Source organism: Podarcis filfolensis, assembly GCF_964270895.1.
Source record: "Podarcis filfolensis genome assembly, chromosome: 17".
Taxonomy (NCBI): Eukaryota; Metazoa; Chordata; class Lepidosauria; order Squamata; family Lacertidae; genus Podarcis; species Podarcis filfolensis.
In genome coordinates, this window is record NC_139621.1 from 28311665 (window position 1) to 28335899 (window position 24235).

Genomic DNA, 24235 nt, shown 5'->3' on the forward strand with positions numbered 1-24235 from the left:
AAGGAAGCTGAATTCTGCAGCATACACCTGGACTTGTGTACACAGCTTGTACACCACCACTTTAACTGTTAAGTACACTAACTTTTACAAACGTGCTCCCTAATACTCTTTTTCTATATATAAAAAAAATTGTTCTGATTTGCTGTTGTACTTTTTTATTTTTAAAGCGATCTTTAGAAAAGTACAAGAGCAAATCGGAATTAAAAATACCCTTTTGCTCAAGAGTCTAGACCATCTGTTCTCAAAAAAAAAAAATATTCCCATGCATTGGGGGGAAAAGACTTGTGATCTAGGAAACAAGTTAACACTGAATCCAATAAAAAGAACAAGCAGCTTTTTTAATAATAAAAAAATTAACTGTGGTAATGTGGTGCCAGCGCCAGAAAACACTGTCAATTGGCCCATTTTCCTCTTAATGCAATTATGCCTTTAGTCCCCAAACTATTCTCTCACCTTGACTGCAGCAGACACCGAAGAGCCATTCCCGTACTGAACGTGCTTACGAAGGTGGTTGCAGATAGCGCGAAGGGTTGGATGAACTTCCACACAAAATTTACACTTGTAGCCCACCACTTTCCTCTCCTTCAGTTTTGAAACTTCTTCCACATTACCAAAAGGCTGTAAGGCAACAACAATTGGAAACTTAAAAAGCGGTTTCTTTCCTGAAACAAATTTGAAGAGGTTTCTAAACAAGCAACGCAAATAAAATTTGGAATGGTATGCTTATTACACAATGAGGAAGCCACTGGGGCAACACTGTTTCATCTAAAGGCTGACATCTGAAGGTTTCTTAAATACATGCTGCACCATTAAAATATTGCCCCAATTCCTTGGACATGTAGGAAAACTCAGCTCAGATATTGTTTGTATTGCAAGTGAAAGCACTAGATATCTTCTGCAGAGAGCACTCATTATCCTCACAAAGCTTCGCTTCCCAAGATTTCTTGGGCTTTTTAACATTATGGTATTTTAACATTTTTAGTGAATATATACTGTACTCATGAAAGTACCTGCGGTTTTGAACTGCTACGTAAACCCTGGTTTAAATGACTGCCATACAAGCCACTTTTAAACCATTATTTATGGACCTGATTTGTTTAACTAATCACTGTTTCTAACCATATGCCAAGATTTGATGAAACTGAAAGTCAGCAGAAGTCCTCCTGGACATATGGGTCCCCATTAAGTAAGGATCCAGCTTGAGAACTAGGCTCCTGACAAACCAAAATCCAGTCTCCCTTCAATAGTAGTTGATCCAACTGGATGTGTTTATTGGTAACCTCCAAGCATGTATGTAATAAGTTGGAGAACCTGTGGATTCCCAAATCTCATCAGCCCCAGATAACCTGGCCAATGATAGAGGAACTGGTGGGAACTGGTCCAAGAACATCTGTAGGCCCCCTGTAGGCTCTGCAGTTAAGCAAGTTGCTTAAAATTCCTACCAAAGGAAGTGAGTTGCTCTAAGAAAACTAAAGAAAGGTTTGATTAGCAATACACAAGGAAAACTCTTTAACTCAGTGGGCTTCATGGTACTCTCCAGATGTTGTTGGACTACAACTCCCATCAGCCCCAACCTGCATGTGGCCATAGTCCAACAACATCTGGAGGGTACCACATTGGCTACCCCTGCATCAGGCTTTCTTCTGAGTAATTTTTCACGCTGCAGCTGAGAAATAAGAATAAATGTTCGTCATATCATACCAAAGGGCAGAGGGGCAGGTAGAAAAAAACAGAGGTTTTGTCATACTGGAAAGCTGGCAGGAACTGGTGCCAAAGAGAAATTGGCTTTGAAATGAAGAAGGGGAGGTGGGAGGGGAGGAAAGGACACGTCAGGGCTTTGAGGAAGAGGTGGAAGAAATGAAAGAAGGGGGTGTAATCAAGTGGCAATGTTTAATTGACTTAGGGCTTATTGGCACACCAAGTCACTGGTGCGCCTGTATCTCCTCAGCTGCCAAAGGGAATGTGCATCTGGACGCCACTAACGAGAAATCTCCTGGGGGTGGGGAAGGAGAAAGAACACCAAACATAAATCTAAAATGTGCAAACATATCCTTACCCTCTCTTGTTTGAAATCTACAAAAGCACCATCTGCATATTTTTGCTTGCTCAGAAGCTGCTTCCTCCTCTCTTGACGTTTGGCACGCTTCTGGAATTCCTCGTTGTGGCTGTTCAAGTGCGAGGTCAGCTCCGCCGTGCTATGCAGCTTGCTGTCGCAGTGCCGGCACTGGAAGATGGGGTTCTGGAAACGGGGACCGCTCCCCAGTATGGCAAAGTCTCTCTTCAGGTCCTTGCTGTGGTGGTCGGTGTAATGCAAGCACAGCAGCTCGGCCGTGCTGAAGGAGAGCTTGAAGCACTTGACGCAGCGGAAAGGGAGCCACTCCATTTCGGGAGCCTCCACCTCCACTTCTGGCTTCTCCAACTCGTTCCTCTCCTCCGGCAGAGCCTGCGGCCTCTCGTACTCATCCGCGTACACGGCGGTGAAGTAGCCCCCCAGCTTGCTGGCATGCTGCTTCTTGGGGAACACGCCTGGGTGTCGCTTCATGTAGTGCGAGACGATTCCCTTTTTACTGAAGGACTGAAAGGAGCAGAGAGAGCACTTCTTCTTCTCCACTGCCCTCCTCAGTTCCTCGCTTAGCTGGGGGGAATCTTCTTTCGGGGGCGATGGGATGATCACTTTGTTGGGCTTATCGCTGACAGTCCTCGAAGCAGCTAAGCAGTGGGTATAGTAGGCGTCGATGTCATGGCGCTTCTGGTAATGCGCAGCCAAGCCTTTACGGATAGGGTTCGTGTAGGAGCACAAGGCGCATTTGAAGAGGTTGTTCTTCCCTTCTGGCTGGGCCCGGACGTTGTTGTGTTTTATCCGGTAGTGCCTAGCGATCCCTTTCCTGGTGGAGCAAAAATACTTACAGAGCTGGCACCGGAACACCGTGTGGGACACCAGATGGGAACTCGAGAAGTGCGAAGGAGGCACCGAATCGTCTCCAATGATCTCCTCCGGAGAGATTTCTGGAGAGGGCTTAATCTCGGCGACGACTTCAGGCTCCACAGAGGCCGGCAGCTTAGGAGGAGACTGTGCAAACACATCAAATTCAGGCTGGTTGTGGTATTTCTCGTAATGGATTTTGAGCTTCTCTAACGTGCCGTGCGTGTAAGGGCACAATTTACACCTGTAAGCACCGTATCCTTGCTTGAAAATTCTGCTGGTCTCCTCCACCTCATTCTGGTTCATGTCATTTGGCTGCTCCACATCGTGCACAAAATCTTCCGCGGTGACCTTCACCAGGGGGTGCCTTTTCTGGTAGTGTGTGAGAACACCGTGAATGCGTGTATTAATGTACGGGCAATGCCTACATTTGTACACAGCTCCTGGGTTAATATCTATGTCTTGTGCAAAATCTGCAGCTTTAACTTTCATCCCAGGGTGCTTTTTGCCATAGTGGGTCAGAAGTCCATGCAAATTGTTGTACTCCGACTGGCACACTGTGCACTGGTATGGCGTTGATGAGATTGCAGGGTTTGCAGAGGTGAGCTGGATAGCTTTGTCCTGGACCAGGTTTGTATCCTCTGCATATTCTGCATCCTGGTCCACGTGTGGCGCTGCCATCTGGCCCTCCGAATTGACCCTGGCTCCAGCATCGTTGGATGTTGGGATGGCTTTATCGGCTGCATCTTTCTCCTTGATAATATCTAGTAATACAGATTCATCTCCATTCATAGCCCAGGGATGAAAAGCTTGGTAGTGATTAGTAATGTCCCAAATGGAAGATGCTTCAAAAATGCAGTCTCTGCATTTATATGTTTTCATCTCTGATGGGATCAGTAAGGCTGGAGGCGAAGGATCTGGCCCTGCCCAGAGCTTGGTCGCCATATACGTATAGTCAACATAATGCTCAGGATGTCGCCTTTGGTAATGCACAAGCAAGCCGCTGGGTTCGGCGTGAGAATAGATGCACCACTCACAATGATACCCGGCTTCTATTAAGCCATCCAAAAACGCCCATCGCAAAATAGAGGTGACTGTGGCCTTCAAGCTCGGGTGGTCCTTTTTAATGTGCTTCCTAAGTGCGTAGAAATAAGGAGAGGTGTAAGAACACTGCCTGCACTTGAGAGCTCTCAGCTTAGCCTTCTCTCGCTCGGCGTTGGAAGCGGGAGTCTGCATGCCGCCGGGGGAGTTTTTCTGGCCACGATCACAAAGGCTCCTGATTGTGGCTGTGTGCTGCCTAATTACATCTGCATTGGCTTTGAAATCGCGGTGCTTCTTTTGGTAATGTATGAGCACGCCTTTCACAGTCCGGTTTCCATAATCACAGTGCTGGCAGAAGAACATCTCATTCTCCGAGGCGGCACTCTCAGAGTTGCCCCGGTTAAGCTGTTGCATAGATGCTGGTGGTCTGGGAACACCAGGAGGGATCTCTCCAGATCTCATCATTGCTGCAGTGGGAGGTGCCTGCCTAATGTATTTTGCAGTCACTTTTATTTCTGGGTGCCTTTTCTGGTAATGCACAAGCACGCCAACCACTGAGCGGTTGCTGTAAGAGCAATGTTTGCAGTAGTAAAGCTCGGTCGTAAGGTCTGGAGGCGGTGGAGGTGGCAGTTGTGAAGCCATATTGGACATTTTGGGGGAGATGGGCGATCCCAATTCATAAGCCATCTGAGCCAGGGCAGAGCCCCGCTCAACAGACACAACACGCATCGTCTTCTGAATCCTGAAGTACGAAGCTTTCTCTTCAGGGTGTTTCTTCTGGTAATGAACTAGGACAGAATGCATGTTGGGACTTGCAAATGAGCAGACGTCACAATCATAAACCACAACGCTGTTTACTGACGACTCCTTCTGGCTTTCAGATTCTGGGCTATTACTCTTCGGAGAATTCTTGTTAAAAGCAGCAGGTACGCCAGTCCCACGGGCGACGGAAGCTGGAGAGGCCAGGCTTTTCGGAGCGGAGTTCAAGATCTCTCTGAGAGTCTGCGACTCTGAACTTAAGCCCTCTTGCTGTTCAACCACATAGCTGGAGAATATCATGGCATTGTTAATTTTAACTGTTGGGTGCATTCTTTGGTAATGTGGCATCAGGCTCCTAACATTCGGGCTGGTGTAAGAGCAGAAACGGCAGCGGTAGATCAAATCGGAATGATCAAAATTTAGTACATTCATGGCTTCAGGATGGTGCTCCCCATAGTGCTGCTGCAGGTCTTCAAAGTTTGTATAATCAATGTAACATTCGAGACACCTGTACACCGCACTGTGATCATTGGGATCCAGTATATACCTAAAGCTGAATTTAATGTATGGATGCATCCGTTGATAATGAGTGCTAACACTCCTGGCGGACTTGTTGCTGAAGTCACAGTGTTTACAATAGTAAAGCCTTCCGGAGTCACCATAATCAGAATTTTCATTGTTTTGGTCAGATCCATATATACTGGACTGGCTGCCCAAAGCAGATGAATTCAGACCTTGGTCTTTCAAGCCAATTGAAGAACAGTAATAGTCCTCTTCATCCTCAGATATAGTTAGCTCAATTTCTGCCCCATTGGTGGAATTGTAATCATGGCCAATGCTCCTGTAGTTGGGCTCTTTCTGAGACTCGATGGTATCTCTTCCCCACATTTGTTGGGAAGCAAATGTTGCAATTTCCATCAGCGGCTCTCCTTGTTCTTCTTCCTTGTCCAGCTCAACTTCTATCTCCACTTCATTGTCGTCTTCTTCCTCCTCCTCCTCCTCTACGTTAATCACTGCATCTTCCTGTTGCTTGTTTTGACTGATTTTGCTTTGCAAATTGCTAGCTATCTCATCAATCCTAGTTCTCTTCTTCACTGGTGAAAGATCGAGGGGAAAGTCACTGGACATCTTCCGAGAGGCTTTAGCTACGAAGTTGTTTTTAGAAGACAGCCCAAGAATTGAGGTCTGACTTTTCTTCACGGTGCTGGGAGAGGCGTGAGCATCAGGCTCACTGTCTTGTGGAGTATTTGAGGATGGGCCGTCATATTTTGGCAAGTTGTCGCAAAACGAGTGCTTGTGTTGCTGATGAACCCGGAGACCTTTCAAAGTAGTTGTGGAATAATTGCACATGGTACACTTGTATGGATGCTGCGAGTTGGACTGTGGAGATTGTTGCTGCTGCTGCCCCATGGAATCCATTAACCCGCCGGACTTCCTGCCATTTATATTGCCCCCTTCGTAGGATACTGTGCTTTCATTTAGCGAAGAAGCTATGCTTTCTGTTTGGGAATTCACTGCATCCCAGTCGGACGCTGCACCGGTATGACACTGTTTATGAGCTCCGAGTTTGAACGAGCTCTTGCAAGTAAATGGACATTCATCACATTTGTATACTGCTGTCTTTCCAGACAGATGGATGTTTTCAATATGGCGGGAAATGCTCCGCCGATGCATGGTAAGGAAAGGGCAGAAGGGGCACTGGAATCTGTTCATAAACCTCCTAAAGGGGATCCCCTTTGTTTCCAGTAACTTGTGGCCCTCAGACCCCATCAGTTGCTCTGCAGTTAGCCCTGAGGTTTGGTGATCCATGGAGTTCAACCCATTTTCACTGTCTAGTTCGTTTAGTTCATCGTCAGAACTGGAGTCATTGAGCATACTGTTTGTATCCATATCGGCGGACGAATTTGCCATGTCGGCCATCGCGTAGCGAGACCTGTCCGACAAATTAACAATGCCAGAGTTGTGAGGTGCTTTGTGTTTCATGTGAGGGTAGGAAACAGAAGAAAACTTTGAAGAAGTAGAAGTGTTGGACCTGACAAGAGAATTGTTCATAGAGCCTCTGTAGTTTGGGAGGTTTGCGTTCGGCATCTCCCGCCCAGAGGCATTCATAGGGATGTAGTTGGTGTTTGGAGTGGGGCTTGGTGGACCCTTGCTTGATACGTCTGGCATGTTGGTCCCGTCCTGTTGCTGCCTCAGGCTTGACAGTATTTTCACCATGCTGCGATGCTTTTTCATCATATGGTCGCACCAGCGTTCCCTTCGGGGCGTCTGGTAGCTACACCATTCGCAGCAGAAGTTCCCTCTCGACTTAGTCAAAGGCTTGACCATAGACTCCAAAATACTGCGTTCTACAACTTCGGCTGGGAGTTCCTTGCAAGAGTCCTGTACTGGCACAGATGTCGATGCCGATTCAGATATAGCAGCTGAAGCGGCGGGAGGGGTGGAGCTCTCCTTCAGGCTGTTTTTGTGGTACATCTTCTGGTGCTTAATAATCCTCGCACGCCTCGGAGATTTGTAGGTGCAGAACTGGCAAGAAAAAACCTTACCAAAGCCCTCGTGCATCATAATGTTGTAATTTAAGGAGCTAGTACCGGGCGATCCAGCTGGAGATCCTCCCGCCTGAGCGCCATGCACTTTCCGCGTATGTTCTATGAGTAGGTTTTTGGATCTGAAATAACGCACACAGAATTTGCACTGGAAAAACTTGCTCGCTGGCTTGGAGAGCATATGCTGGCCATAATAACTCTGGCTATGGCTGTAATAATTTCCAGTCCCCAGCTGAGCTGCATTTTGTCCTAAAAAAGAGAGAATAAAACATTGTTTTAGAAATCCTTGAATTTGATATTGAACTTTTTATCTGTGTTTTAAATAGTTCAGGTAGGTAGGTAGGTGGGTGATAGATGATAGATAGATAGATAGATAGATAGATAGATAGATAGATAGATGATAGATACTGTAGATAGACAGTTTTAATTCTATTACTGTTTAACTGTTCTTTTAAAAATAATTTCCTCAACAAGCTTTTAGCTATTCTTATTTTATCCGTAAACTGCCTTGAGTCTCTGTTAGGGAACAAAGGCAGGACAGAAATAAAACAACAACAACAACTGTTTAATTAAAAAATATGTGATCATGGTATCTCCCCTGCCAGGTAAGTATGGAGAGGTAAAAGATTTGGATTATCATAAAGATGCAGGAGGAAATGATTAACAGTAGGACCCACAAAGGGGAGGAGAGAAGTCCAGGAGATTCCTTGGAATCTTGTTTTTATGTTGTATGTTGGATATTTGACTGTAAAATTTTAATCTGAAAAACCAAATACATAATTTCTTTATTTTTAAAATGTGAACCACAATTATTTACATGATTTACAAGCCCAATGACAATGGCAGAACAGCTGAACTAACTTTTTAAAAAAAAATAAAGTCTGCATTTATCCGTAAGTACTGAGTTCATAGCATAGATACTTCCTATGATATGATGAAATGTCATTTTTGCTTACAAGTTCTCTCATAGGGAAGTGTCAGTGATTAAACACGTAAGTAGATGGGAAATGTGAACCGCAATGGTAGAAGAGGAGAAAGACTGATGCCCTGTGGGCCGGACTAGATCCGAGGGGTTTAAGCTACAGCAGGGCAGGTTTCAGTTGAGTGTCAGAAAAGCACCTTGTTAGCAGGAACAGCTCAACAATGGAACCAGTTACCCAGAGGGGTGAAGTAAGCTCTCGCTCACTGGAGGTCTTCAAGATGGACAACCATATGTTAGGAAGGCTCTGGATTCACTGAGTAGAGAGTTTGACTAGATGTCCTCTAAGCACCCCTTCTAACTCTTATCATTCTGTTACTCTACTATTAAGCTTTCTAAAAAATATAGTTCACATAATTCCAAATGATTTTTTTAAAAATGCATTAAAACAATGATGGGATGAAACGCCAGTCGAATTTCGATGTCACGCATAACTATTTTAAAAACATGTATTTTTAATGTTGTATTTTAAATTGTTGCACTGCACCCTGGGACCTTAGGTTAAAAAGCAGGTTGTTATTAACTATTACCATTACATACAGCTAAGTAGACCTAGTTGCAAAAAATTGCTACGGAAGCAGTTCCGTCAATACTCCATCAATGCCACTCTTGGAACGTGTGTCCATTATTAGCTTCACTGGTATGCATGTGAATTATTACATGCAAATACAATTACATTTCTAGGAATTAGTGTTGTAGTTCCTGAATGCATCTTATGAGCGGAATATAATACTAAAAGCCGTGTTTGCTAGGGGATAAATGCTGCACACAAGGCTCTAAGCAAAACGTGGCAACACCAGGACTCCTCATTTTGCCTGTGAGGTCGTTTTTCTGGAGCCGTACACACCTGCCCCACATGTGACATCAGGGAGAGCTGTGGCTGCAAAAAGCAGAATTAAACCCTATGTACATCATCTGATGCACAGGGAGTTCATTCCTGCATTGTGCAGTACCTCTCCCCACCTGGTAGGCAATGTTTTCAAAGTTGGGTGGGGCTACTCACCTATCAATCACCTGGCATCAAATAATGGACCAATAGGTGTCTACTTGTCAAAGTTGGCCCCCCAGGACAGAGGGAGATAAAGATCTAGCTCATCAAGGCAGATCAAAAATTTCCCACACCTGACTTTTTTTTCTTTTTAACCTTTGATCAGGAGTTGGAACTAACATGTGATGGGCCCAATTATGTCTACTTAATTAACACTTGTGGTATAGGTAAAGGTAAAGGACCCCTGGACGGTTAAGTCCAGTCAAAGGCGACTATGAGGTGCGGCGCTCATCTCGCTTTCAGGCCAAGGGAGCCGGTGTTTGTCCACAGACAGCTTTCCAGGTCATGTGACCAGCATGACATCTGCTTCTGGTGCAACGGAACACAGTGACAGGAACCAGAGCGCAAGGAAACACCGTTTACCTTCCTGCCACAGCAGTACCTATTTATCTACTTGCACTGGCATGCTTTCAAACTGCTAGGTTGGGAAGAGCCAGCCAGGACAGAGCAACAGCTCACCCCGTCGCGGGGATTCGAACCGCCTACCTTCTGACTGGCAAGCCTAAGAGGTTCAGTGGTTTAGACCACAGCACCACCCACGTCCCTTGTATCCCCTGTAGTAGCATGCAGTTGCTACAATTTTTTATAGGCTATTGCAATAAAATCAACATAGGTTTGTGATGGAATCCCAACACTCAACTGCAAAACATGGCCGCTTCCCGCTGAATATGAACGCCATAGGTGCCAGTCCACTTATAAAGCAATTTCTGTTCTCATTTATAAGCTGCCACAGCACACAAACGTGGACAACAGGACCACAACCTGAGGATGCGCCAATGAAATAAAATCTTAAAACGACATTTCAATAAAGGACTTAAGAAAGGTACTCTTTTTTCACCTGCTATCTCATCCGTAATTCCAAATTCATCTTTTACAGAAGAATATTCCACCTCAGCCTGGTCATTGCTATTCATAGAGCTAAACCTTGACTGGCTAGGAGTTTCCTCAGCGACATCTGTGGGTTGCAAAAACGCCGTGTGAACATCCTGAATGTGAGCTTTAAGATCTTCGTAGGATGGCGCCCGAAAGTCACAGCCATCACACTGCAGCACCTCCATAGTCCTTATTGGTAAGTTTTACATCAGGAAAGCCTGGAAAAAGAAGAAGTAGAAGAAGCAAATTGTCAGAGACATCTTTTGTCCATAAATAAGAAGCATACAGTTTACTGATTTATTTTATTTTATTTTTTAAAGTTTCAGTAGCACAGTTTTAGTTATGAGCAAATATAAGGAAATGATACCCCAAAAAGATGCATTTTTTACATCTAGCAGGAGATTATTTCCGGAATCTCAGAAGCGCTTCTAGAAACAATCAGATATGACTCAGATCTACTTTGTGCCCAGGGCTTGCCCAGTTGGCTTTTTCCCACCCACCTGATTCAACTCTTACCTGCTGCTAACATCTCTAACAATGAACAAGGAAGCATGTGGTGGAGAGTCATAAACAATAAAATGCAGTGCAACTGTAGTTAGGGGGCAAAGGAGTTTTCTGACACTGCCCTAAAAGCTGAACACTTATTTACTTATTGCGTTTTAATCCCACACTTGCACCATTAAACTCAAGTCGCATATATGGTGTGCCTCATCCAGTACCTCCTTCTTTTAATCCTTCTCAATAAGGATTAAAAGAAGGTTAGAGTCTAAGAGGACATGACTAGCCTAAGTAAGGCGAGTTGGGATCACCCAACACCGTAGCCTAGATATCTGTATTGGTGCCAAATACTTTTTTAACTAGTGATCTCCCATTTTTTGCAACCTTTTTACTTTTAGTACTGCAGGCCTGTGGCCTAGCTTGCCTGTCACGCCAAGCCAAACTTTGGTTATAGCACGAACACAAGAGGCTGCCAGGAGATTGTGTCAATTTGGTCGGTTTTCTTTCTGCACAATGCTGAGCTAAGCAATGGCTTGGCTTAGCACGCAGTCGAAACCTCTCTCCAGATTAACTAGGACCCATAACCAGAGTTTGCCCTTGGTGGTTGTTCATGATTTCAGGAGTAGACTTTGTTTTTTCAAATTTGTTCTTTCACAGTTCAGTTGTACTGATTCTTTAAAAATCTCATTATTATTATTATTATTATTATTATTATTATTATTATTATTAATTTATTTTACTGAGTTTGAGAGAATATAGCACCTAGTCCTTCTTCTAGGAAGTAAAATGAGTATCTCCACAGCATGAAAGGAAATAATTATTTTTTCCTGTGTCTGCATTTCACTATATGAAGCAGTAGACCAGTACTACTCAGAGGTAAGGATGTCACTTCAGTAGATGACATGCTAAATCTATTGTTTCTATAATCTGGGGGGAGGCTACCAAACAGGTTGAAAATGAGCAGCTTCCTAAATTGTAGATAAAAGGCAGGCTTTTAAAAAAAGAAAAGAATTTAAGAGGTAATTTCACCCCAGCATGGCATGTACCTAGCAGCAACTATTATCTTAATCAATGGATGGCTTTTTTGACAGTCTCCTCACATACTCCTACAGGTCACATTCAGGCAAGGAGCTCCAGAAGCCCAAGAGATCTAACAGCAGCCAAAATATGCCCTGATGGAAATTCCATTCTCTTATGGCAGGGCGATATAAAGTTACTTCTGCAGAACATTCAAATCTGCTTTGGACACAAGAGAGCACAAAAGGCACATCTCCCCTGGCAGGGCTTTCGAACACTGCGATGTGTTGGGCGCAACCCAACCCCCCTTCTCCTTCCTTGAGCCGAAAGAATGAAGGTTGGTCGTTTCTCAGCTTAACAAAGTTAGCGGCGACGGAGATCCTCAACCTTTTATGTGCAAGCCCTGGACCCAAGACGGTTGTGGAAGAGGTTTGCTATCTGCTCTGGATCAAATTACAGCCGGGAGCAGCAGGGAGGCCCCACCCCACAAAGTCTCCCTCCTTCAGCACAGTCCAATAGACCTGAAAACAATTCCACCCCTCCTTTCTCTCTCCATGGTGCAAGCAGACAACTCTTGAATTCAGAATGCTCCAAAGGAAGGAGAAGATGGAAAGTCGCAGTAGACAAAAGCGGGGTGGGATTCACCCCCCAGTTTCCACTGCCCATGCTCCTGACCTCCTCCTCCCCACTCACCCCAGCCACCCAGTAAGAGCCCTTTCAGCCTGAGCCAAGCAAGCCACAGTTCTGCTGAATGTGTGTTTATCACACTTCCAAGAGATATGAGCTTCTGCGTCACTGAAGCTTTAAGACTCACTAAGCTGCCCTAGTCCTCTGAGCTTTAGGAGAGAGGGAGAGAGCGAATGTGTGTGTTTGTGTGCAGCCATTTTAGCTCAGACAAGTCATGTACTCAGAGAGAGAGAGAGAGATAGGCTCACAGCTTCTAGTCAGCCTGCAACATGGCTCCACACATCTCAGCCTCTTCTCCAGCGTGCAAGATCCTTCCTCCACACCAACCAACCACCCTCCTTCCTCCCTCTCGTTCCCCAAGATGCTTTTGTTTTTGATTTTTGGGAGGGGACCAGCCTCTTCAGAGACGAGGAAGGACTTCTCTTCTTTTGGACTACACAGAGATGCCTGAAGACCACCGTGGCTTGTCATAGACACCAGCATCTCTCCCTGACACAGCCATGGGCAACAACAACAACAACAACAAAGATCTCCAAGGACTCCTTTTGTCTTCCACACAAAACACACACACAAAAAAAATAATTTTAAAAACCCACATCCCAGCAACGACGACAGGAAGGAAAAAGGGTTTTGGCCAAATTGTCCCACAGGCTTGAATGAAGGCGCAGAAGGGTGACCTTTTCCTGAGAGCGGGAGAAACAAATAAGGAAGGATGGAGAGAAAAGAGAGAGGGAGGGGACAGGAATGGAGAGGAAGAAAAAGGAGGGGAAGAGGAGGAGGGAGGGGAGAGCCCTTCAGAAAGCCTCGGCCTCTTGGGAGCCGTTCTCCTATGCACAGAAGACATACCATCTGACACGGGCTGCCAGATTCCAAAGTCTAATGACCTTTGTTAATCACCAGCCAAGCTGTCTGCCTCAGCAAGCCTTGCCAATAGGCACACCCTTCAACACAAAGGCTGGAGCTATTCCTTTTGGAGAGAGGTTCTCTGAAAGCTCCATTGTGCAGGAGAGGGGGAAACGGAGGGGAAAGAGAAAGGGCGGGGGCCAGCGGTTGGGATCTCTTCCTTTCAATACGGTTGAGGAACAACAGGGACAAAAGTGGCCTTCCTCTACTGTTCCTCCTCAGTTTGGAAAGTTCTCAGATGGGGCTTAGGAAACAACAGAAGGTGGAGGAATTTAAACATCTTCCTCCACAAGGTAAAAACTCAGGTCTTTTGCATACTCTCCCAACATTTCTCTGATGACAATAGGGATGTGGTATTCCATCATCATCATCGTTTTCTTATTTATTCCCCGCCCACCTGACTTGGTTGCACCAGCCATCATATTATTATTTTTATGACAAAGTAATAATCATAAATAAGTAAGAATAAAAATGTGCACCTCACCACCGAAACCATTCCATTGCAACTATCCAACCTCCCAAAATAGCCACCATATATAAAAACATAATAAAACAGTAAGCAGTAAAAGCAGAAACAAAAAATCCTTCCCAAAAAAACAGCCTTCAGATGTCTTCGAGTGGTTGTATAGTTCCTTATCTCCTTGGCTCAGGGATCGCATTAACTCCATAACCTCCAACATTTCTCTGATGAAAACAGGGACATCCTAGGAAAAAGTGGGACATTCCAGGATCCAATCAGAAACCGGGATGGCTTCTGTGAATCCAGGACTTGCACTGAGCAAGGAAAACAAGAGAGCTTTTTCATCCGTCAGCTCCTTGACGTTACCTTTCAAGGCCTGCCCATTCATAGACCAAATATCCCACTGATTTCTAGCAGAGTAGATTTTTACAAGCTGATCACCTAGTGCCAAGGGGAGATATCCTTGGGAAACAGACCCCGGGGGAAATGAATGGAAGGTGCACAACAGCGCATGGGGGATCTTGAAAGCTGTGCTCTCTCACCACTCCCATTCATCTCAATGGCACTTGTGCAGGACAAGTTCCTCAAGGACTCAGCCCACTGATGCTTTTTGCTTTGTTAAAAATGGGTTCAAACTTTAACAAAGAAAAAGAATTACAAAGGTGAGTAAACTCATGGAAACTGCGGCAACAATTGTTGTCAGGTCCATAGGAGTGACCTTCAGTTTCATATATTCACCCAAACCAGAAGAATCTAAGAATGAAATATTTTATTATTTGACGATTTCTCATCATGGCTCAAACATTTCAAGAGTGGGAGAAATCCCTCCCAAGACCTAACATGGTTTAAGCGATCAAGGAAATCCAACATACGATGTGTGTATTTCTTTGTCTATGGGAGATAAAGAGCAGAGGGACCCATCTGTCAGCCGAAGAATGGAGCTCATTTTCACTGCAGATGTTAATACGCTGTCAAGATGCACATGAAAGAGAGATATATGGAAACAATATCGGCATGTTTGTCCATAATGACAAAGGCAGCAGTTGCAACATTTTCATGGGGGCTCTTGCCTGGACTATTCATACTCTGCAGAACAAAAAAACCCAAACCCAAACCCTCTACCAAGGATACCCAATTTCTGACTTGCAATCAGAACAAAATAATGCAAATATAACTAAACTGCATGGAAGAGTTTGTTTTCTAAAAGTTATTCTAAAATCTCAGGTTTGCAAACATTTACAACGGAGAAAATATTCTGGGGGAATATTTGGTGTAAGTGCAAGGGATACAGAAGCTACCACTTACGTCCAGGGCACTGAAACCTCCATAACCAAAAGTCAGACCCATCACATACCCTATTCTGAGCTTCCAAACCAGTTTTGTTGCAGCCTAAATCAAGAGAACCACAAAACTACTTCCAACTACTGGGGAGACGGGGGCGATGGGAAGAGTTAAACTTGTTTTTATTGAACAGAAGCCCTTCCTATGCCAGATGTCAAGCTTTCTTTTTTAAAAAAACACACAAAGCAGTTTCAAAAGCAGGTTGTGGTATAGCATTGGGTTGAGGGGTTCAAAGTGTGTCTGGGGAAAACTAAATTCCAATAGCCTAGCACAACCACAAAGGTAATTCTTTGCATCCTAGTCTTTTTTTTAAAAAAAGTAGATTGAGCATGCTAGCTAGCTACCTAGCGTGTGTGTGTGTGTGTGTGTGTGTGTGTACACACACACACACACAGAGAGAGAGAGAGAGAGAGAGAGCGCCCCTGAAGTCTTTCAAGCTTCAAAGCACATCTCCTTATTAATTTAAAACAGTCCATATGCAGACATGATTGCCCACACAGGTTACAAGGCTCCAGGTTCTTTATGGTGGAATAATCACTTCTTTAAAAATATTATTTTAAAAAAATCAAAAGAGTTCTACATGCACCTTGGACATTTCCAGAAGACTCAGATCTCCAAATACATCTCAAAATCAACAGAAGAAGGTCAGAGTGGTGTCAGGGGGACAAATGTGATCTCAATCAACCTAATACATACTTGAGAAAAACAACCTAATAGAATATCAGCTAAATCATACATGACAGATGGCCATCCAGCCTCCAAGGAAGGAGAGTCCGTCACCTTTCAAGGAAGTCTTTTCCACCACCAAACAGCTCTTACTGTCAGAAATTTCTTCCTGACTTTTAGTCGGAATCTCCTTCCTTGTCACTTGAATCTATTGGGTTCGGGTCCTAGCTTCCAGAGCAGGAGGAAACAAGCTTGCTCCATTTGAAGATGGCTATCATACCTCCTTCTCAGTCTCCTCTTTACCAGGCTAAACATACCCAACTCCCTCAACTCTTCTTCATAAGGCTTGGTTTCCAGATGCTTTATCATCTTGGTCGCCCTCGTTTGCATGCACCAACTTGTCAATATCCTTCTTAAACTGTGGTGCCCAGAAATGGACACATCATTCCAGATGTGGTTTAACCAAGGAAGACTAGAGCAGGACTATTACTTCTCTTAATCAGGACACTATGCTTCTGTTGATGAAGCCTGTTAACATGACTCATGTTAAGCTTGTGGTCTACTAAGACCCCTAGATCCTTTTCTAAATATAGAACCTTACGTTTGTCCCTACTGAAATTATTTTTATTAGTTTTGGCCCAATTCTCCAATCTGTTTAGGTCATCTTAGATCCTGATTCTGTCTTCTACGGCAGGCACGTCCAACAGGTAGATCGCTGGGTGTCTGTGGTAGATCACTGGCTCCCCTCAGAGAAGCTCAACAACTTTGACCCCAAAAGGGTTAGATCACTGCCAGTTTTTAACTCTGTGAGTAGATCTCAGTCTCTTGGGTGTTGGCCACCCCTGTTCTACGGAATTGGCTACTCCTCCCAGTTTGGTGTCATCTGCAAATTCCTTCATCCAAGTCTTGTATAAAGATATTGAACAACAACGGGCCAAGGGCAGAACCCTGCAGCACCCCACTTACCACTTTTTTTCCAAGATGGTGAGGAACTCTTAGTGAGCACTCTTTGGGTTCAGTAAGTCAACCAGCTACAAATCCGCCTAACGGTTACCTCGTCCAGCCCACATTTTACCAGTTTCTCCACAAGAGTATCATGAGGGGCTTTGTCAAAAGCATTACTGAAATCCAGATATACTATGTCCACATTCCCCCGATCCACCCAGCTTGTAGCTCTATCAAAAAAAGAAATGGGATTCATCTGGCATGACTGGGTCTTAGTAATCACAGCATCCTTTTCCAAGTGCTCACAGGCCAACTATTTAATTATCTGTTCTAGGACCTTTCCTGGTACAGAAGGCATTGGTCTAATCTGCTGTCTGTGCTGGAAAGAGGTCCTTGAAGCAGCAATGTGATTCAAGAGCCAACTAATTATAGACCCTACAAAACTTTCAAGAGATAGAATCGCAAGTACCAATAGCAACACCATAGGGCATGAATTTTTTTTCTTGCCACAGAAATATTAGTTTAGAACCAAAGAATTCAAGAAACACCAGTATTTGCAACCGAAGAACCTTCTGCTCTGATTGTAAGTGAAGTGCTTTACTTAACCAGCTTCTGTGTCTCTAGGACAAGTTTGCTGGAGTTTAAAATACCACTCCATTATTTTTAAAAACTGTCAAATTTGTATCACTCATGTTAAGTCTAGCACAGATATAACAGTAGCTTGAAAGCCACCATTTGCCAATCAGAAGCATGGCATGGAACACATGCTCTCTCCTTCTTATCTAGCCAACATTGTCACCTGACACATACACCAACGTGACCAAGCTGTCTTACACTGATGCTCTGCAAACCTATGTCCAACCAAAAGCTTCAAATTCTGGTTCACAAGAGAGCAATGGTTAGCCCCGATCATAAAGATAGCTGTGCATGCAATTCTAAACCAGCTAAGGCCAAGGAATAAGTAAAGGTAAGGTAAAGGGACCCCTGACCATTAGGTCCAGTGTGGCCGACGCTGGGGTTGCGGCGCTCATCTCGCTTTATTGGCCGAGGGAGCCGGCGTTTGTCCGCAGACAGCTTCCGGGTCATGTGGCCAGCATGACTAAGCCACTTCTGGTGAACCAGAGCAGCGCATGGAAATGCCGTTTACCTTCCCACCGGAGTGGTACCTATTTATCTAATTGCACTTTGACGTGCTTTCAAACTGCTAGGTTGGCAGGAGCTGGGACCAAGCAACGGGAGCTCACCCCGTCACAGGGATTTGAACTGCCGACCTTCTGATCAGCAAGTCCTAGGCTCTGTGGTTTAACCCACAGCGCCACCCACGTCCCGAAGGCCAAGGAATGGGTTGCTTCAAATCTGTGGGTTTGCAGCAAAAGAAGCATTTGCAATTCCACTGAGTCTCCAGTGTAAATCTCATCACACTTGTATAGCAGCAGAACTTCTTCTTCTTCCTTCCCTTTTGGCTCTTCTTAATCTGCTCAGGGTACACTTTCGGAAAGCGAGAAGATATTTAAGAGGAGATGAACTTATTCTGGCTCCCAGCATATTTACTACAACAGGGATGGAAAATGGCCCTTTGTAGTATTGCTGAGGCGAGAGGGAGGAAGCTGGTGGCAGGATGTGGCTAGTGGAGATAGAAAAGCGGCAAGAGTTGGTGTGGTGACCCGAGAGCCTGAGAGAAGGCTTAGTGTGCCTGGGCCATCTGCCTCCGATAGTTCTGATGTGGTGATGGACCAGCAGCAAGGGAGGAAGTAGACAGATGCTGAGCCTGTTAAAAGCAGCTTACAAACACAGAAGAAAATACCAAGCTACAATTTGTGGCTTCACAGGACTGGGCTGAAGTTTCCAAATATATAAACAGGTTCATACATCTTGCTACAACGAAAAAGAAGAAGAAGATAGGCAGTAGATATATTTGCATACATCACACCCCAGTGACTTCTCTGGCAATAGCAGATGCAAACTTAGCAATCGCCACATTAATACACTCTTAATTTGACTCTGTGAAGCCAAGTGATGTATTCAAGCAGGGAGGTCACTGCAATGTTAAGAAGAGATTTTGTGCAACTGGTCAGCTTGCAAAACCCGTCAGCCTTTAAAAGGAAATTCTAAACCGTGCTATCAGGGAACAAGATTTTTTTTTATCGGGGGTAGTGAACAGTGGTAAGACCTTGGATTCTTAGAAAAGACCGGGATGTCTTCCCCCTGAGATCCTGAAATCCAAGCACACACAAAATGGCAAATAAGACATGCCTATCAACAGAACTGTTCCCAGCTGCAACCTTGCTGCAAACTTTATATAATGCAACATAAGCAATCACTGCCAGTTTGTACGATGCTAGAACATGAAGTTTATTCATGTAGCATGGTGTAGAAATGGAGATCTACTCACTAGGGCTGGGTGATAATCTGGTTTTCAACACTGTGGTACATCACCAGCTGAACGTATACTGATGCATCACAATGTCTGAAATGAGGGTGGGGCTATGCAGAGGCTATGGCTGGCTTCACGGTTTTTCCCACATTGTGGTTTTTGCATAGCACGCACACAATGATTTGTGATATATTGCCAGGTCAAAAATTATGAAACCGGTATCATGATATAGACTTCAAACCGGTTTTGGGTGATATATTGCCCAGCCCTAGCAGTAGTATTATTGCTGCCCTAGACTCCTTCATAAGGAAAGATGGGATGTAAACTAAATGAATAAACAAATACGTTCCATATTTTTCTGTGTATAAGACGCCCCCCATGTATAAGACAACCCCTATTTTTTTGAGCCCAAAATTAAGAAATAAGTTTATTTATACATTTAACTGCAACATTCCGTGTATAAGACGACCCCCAATTTAAAACTTTAAAAATTTGGGAGGAACTATAGTTTTATACATGGAAAAATTACAGTACATGCATGAAAAAATAAGATTATTATTGTCAAAGCATTTCACAATCATCGTCTCCATCTGAATTTCAGACATTTTGCACGCTATTAGAATTAGGATCAGTTTATCTGTTTGACTAACAACGGCAACTGTCAGATTTGCTATGTGAACGTCAACAACAATAGTTACATACTGTGTTAAAGAACGCAATCTGTTCCGAGCAACTTATTACTGTAAAAAGAAAAAAGAAAGGAGCCGGCTAATATTCTTGGCAATTTGCCACACATCAAGTACAAAGTATGAGATAATGCTACCCAAATGCACATGGCAGAATATGCGCGGCCCCAAGTGCCCATTGGGAAAGTCTAGCTTCCTGAATCAGGAGCAGGAAGTAGCATGGGATGTGAGAGAAAGACGGGGTTTCAGGCCCAGTTCTATGGCTTAACCAAGCCTGTGGGTCCTCAACTCAGGAATGCCATCAAATCTCACTCCGTTTGCCATTTGTGGAACCCTTGCTGCAAGCTGGATGTGCAAGCTCTCAACCTCATCTATTTACACAGCTGTTTATGGCAGTTCTTTTGTATTAATGCCAAGCGAACAGGTGGAAATCATGCTTTATTGTAAGCCGTATCCTATGAAGTTATGGCTGGTGCAAACATTTCCTTTATCACTTTTACATCTAGGCAGTTTGTTGGTCAACTGCACCTTTAAACGCATTCTTCCACGAGAACTGCACATTCTAAACCTTCGTGTTTTGAAAACCAAGTATCATCTAATTTATTCCGATTAATATTCCAAATTATATTTGATATCTCTATCTCTATATCTACACACACACACACACACACACACACACACACACACACACGGCCCCCTCTGGCCTATACGACAAGCAGACAAGTTTCTTATGCTGTGTTGTATTTGCTCCTCAGATTTGCTCTTGAAAAAAGCATTATTTGGGCAAATAGGTAGAAAGGCAGGCGCGCATGCACACACACACACACACACACACACACACACACACACACACACTGCCCTGTATCTGAAGTCAATTGAAACAAGCCAGCAAGCCAGCATCAGAAAATTCAAACCCCCCCAAAAAAACCCCATGTATATACAGTGAGCTTCTCTATTCTGCATGTCTGAATGACGGGGGCTGAATAGGAAACATGGAAAGCTGAAAGTCAGACCACTCGCTAACACTGACTGTGGCTCTCTCCCAGCCCTTACTCAGAGTTGCCAAGAACTGAACTTGTGGCCTTTGGCATCCAAAGATGATGCTCTATCACTGAGCTACGGCCCTTCCTCCATAATTCAAAGTACTTGTGCAACTGTCTACCCAAAACGACATTTAGGGAGGATGGAAGGTGGGATACTGCTTCCTCTCTGCTGTTTTTCGGACCACTACTTTTTACGGGTCAGCAGCACCAATATGTGCTGCTCCCACTTGGTCTCCTCCTAGTGACGCAGCAATTAAACTGCTAGCACATTTGCAAAGATAAGCAGGGGCTGGTATGCTTTCAAATTGGATGGGGGAACCGCATGTTGAGATGGAGGGCTGGACTAGACTACCCTCGGGGCATCTTCCAACTCTTCAATTCTGTGATTCTATGGAACATGTTTACTTGACTGATTTGCATCATTCATGCGAATGGCTTTTTACCAATGAGCTATCAAGAAAGTAGGTTCCTGCCCCAAGCCGATCGAGATCTGCATTGCTACATGGTCTACAAAGGAAGGGGACAATGACACAGAGACAAAGTGAACTCTCTTCCAATTGCACACGCTTAGCCTAGATCAGGGGTCAGCAACCATTTTCAGCTGTGGGCAGGTCCACCGTCCCTCAGACCATGGGCCAGACTATATTTTGAAAAGAAATAAAATAAATGAACGAATTCCTATGCCCCACAAATAACCCAGAGATGCATTTTAAATAAAAGCATACATTCTACTCATGTAAAAACACCAGGCAGGCCCCACAAATAACCCAGAGATGCATTTTAAATAAAAGCACACATTCTACTCATGTAAAAGCACCAGGCAGGCCCCACAAATAACCCAGAGATGCATTTTAAATACAGTGGTACCTCAGGTTACAGATGCTTCAGGTTACAGACTCCGCTAACCCAGAAATAGTACCTCGGGTTAAGAACATTGCTTCAGGATGAGAACAGAAATCGTGTGGCAGCAGTGGGAGGCCCCATTGGCTAAAGTGGTACCTCAGGTTAAGAACAGGTTCAGGTTAAGAACGGACCTCCAGAACGAATTAAGTTCTTAACCCGAGGTACCACTGTAAAAGGACACATTCTACTCACATGTAGAAACACGCTGATTCCCGGACCATCCGTGGGCCAGACTGAGAAGGCAATTGGGCCGCATCCGGCCCACGGACCTTAGGTTGCCTACCCCTGGCCTAGATCAGCGAGAGAGAACCATTTTCAAAGAAAACTCTGTGTGGTGCCTGTGTTTAAAGATAGTTACACTTCTTGCGGTTCGGTGTTGGTGAGAAACACAATGCTGCACAATGACTAAAACTGCCTGCTACGGTTCTTCGCATCTCTCCTTTGAAATAGTCATTAAGAAACTTAGCTGTGAACAGGAAATCCAGAGATCAAAGCCCAGTAGACGGACACATAAGCCACTCTCTCAGGCCTCAGCACCCCCGGTCCCACCCAGCAGATTCAATATATCTTAATATGAATTACTAAAATTTGAATTGTTTTAGACACATGCTTATTTGTCGTCTGGAGGTACTCCTGAATCTAGCTTTGTCAGACGAGGGTCAAGTAGTCTCAGTAGCTGGGAGTTCCTATGGTTCATCAGATATGGCCATTCCTGCATCACGATGGCCTTTCTATACTTCTGCATAGTCTGGTACCCTCTCGTTTCAGTAACTGTAATGCACTCTACAAACCTAGACAGCATCTTAAAAAGCAGAGGCATCACCTTGCCAACAAAGGTCCATATAGTTAAAGCTATGGTTTTCCAAGTTGTAATGTATGGAAGCGAGAGCTGGACCATAAAGAAGGCTGATCACCGAAGAATTGATGCTTTTGAATTATAGTGCTGGAGGAGACTCTTGAGAGTCCCATGGACTGCAAGAAGATCAAACCTATCCATTCTGAAGGAAATCAGCCCTGAGTGCTCACTGGAAGGACAGATCGTGAAGCTGAGGCTCCAATACTTTGGCCACCTCATGAGAAGAGAAGACTCCCTGGAAAAGACCCTGATGTTGGGAAAGATAGAGGGCACAAGGAGAAGGGGATGACAGAGGACGAGATGGTTGGAGAGTGTTCTCAAAGCTACCAGCATGAGTTTGACCAAACTGCGGGAGGCAGTGGAAGACAGGAATGCCTGGCGTGCTCTGGTCCATGGGGTCACGAAGAGTCGGACACGACTAAACGACTAAACAACAAACAATGCACTCTACACTGGGATGTCCTTGACAGTCTAGAAACTGTAGCTAGTGCAGAAGGCCACTTCAGTGTGTGGTCATATAACCTGTAGCAGAAAGTTTGGTGGGGCAGAGCTACCTTCCCAACACCAGCATTGCAGCTACTTACTTGGATCAATATGGGGCAGGAAGGTGGGTGGTTGTTCTGGTAAAAAGCAGCAGGGCCAGTGTGGTGGGACTGGCTTTGCCCCCATCCCTAGTAAAGGTAAAGGGATCCCTGACCATTAGGTCCAGTCGTGGCCAACTCTGGGGTTGCGGCGCTCATCTCGCTTTATTGGCCGAGGGAGCCGGCGTACAGCTTCCAGGTCATGTGGCCAGCATGACTAAGCCGCTTCTGGCAAACCAGAGCAGCGAACGGAAATGCCGTTTACCTTCCCACTGGAGCGGTACCTTTTTATCTACTTGCACTTGACACGCTTTTGAACTGCTAGGTTGGCAGGAGCAGGGACTGAGCAATGGGAGCTCACCCTGTCGCGGGGATTCGAACCGCCGACCTTCTGATCGGCAAGTCCTAAGTTCTGTGGTTTAGCCCACAGAGCCACACAACTGCTGCATAAAACAGCTACCTTGCAGAATCTGCACTGGCTGCTTATATGGAACCAGTTCGAGGTGCTAATTTTAAAATATAAAGCCTTTAATGATTTGGGACCTAGGTATCTCGTAAGAGCGCCTCTCCCCATATCAACAACCCGGGCCTTGAGATTTGGGGTAGGGGTGGGGAAGGCTGATTCTGCTGATGGGTATAGCTCATGGGGAGCCAAAGCAGGGCCTTCTCTGTAGTGGTACCTCACCTGCGGAACTCTGTCCCCTTAAAGGCGTGGATGGATTCAACAGCTTTGGGAGGCCATGTTTAGATTATTTTCTGCCTTACTTGCTTTCTCCATTGGTTTGTTGCTGTCTGACTGTGTTCTATTCATTTTACTGACATTGTCTTGCTTCCTATATGTGCACTATTCTAGAATAACTTGTAACAGAAAGTAGTGTGCAGAAGTCTTATATAAATAAACCTCTATATAAATAGACCTCTACAATACTGCATATTGTATTCCGTATCCCCAGTCATGGCCAGTGCCAGGGGGACAGGAAATCCCTCCCATCCACCAGAATTACTTCCTTTCTGTTTTCATAGCTAAGTTTCTGCCCGGCAAAACTACTGTAAGCTTCTACAGTGAAGTATATTTGTTCAATGGTGGGAAATCATCTCTTCGAATA

General features: G+C 44.7%; 1 protein-coding gene across 10 annotated transcripts in view; it reads right to left on the bottom strand.

Moving 5' to 3' along the window:
- Nucleotides 1–24235, bottom strand: part of ZNF462 (zinc finger protein 462) — a 148515-nt gene that overhangs the window by 71370 nt on the left and 52910 nt on the right. For all 10 annotated transcript variants that reach the window (XM_083592605.1, XM_083592608.1, XM_083592607.1 and 7 more), the window contains 3 exons: nucleotides 10135–10387; nucleotides 2057–7518; nucleotides 454–618 (listed from right to left, as the gene is read on the bottom strand). In XM_083592605.1, the coding sequence (XP_083448731.1) occupies nucleotides 454–618; nucleotides 2057–7518; nucleotides 10135–10354 (5847 nt within the window). In that variant the 5' untranslated portion in view covers nucleotides 10355–10387. The remainder of the gene's footprint in view (nucleotides 1–453; nucleotides 619–2056; nucleotides 7519–10134; nucleotides 10388–24235) is intronic.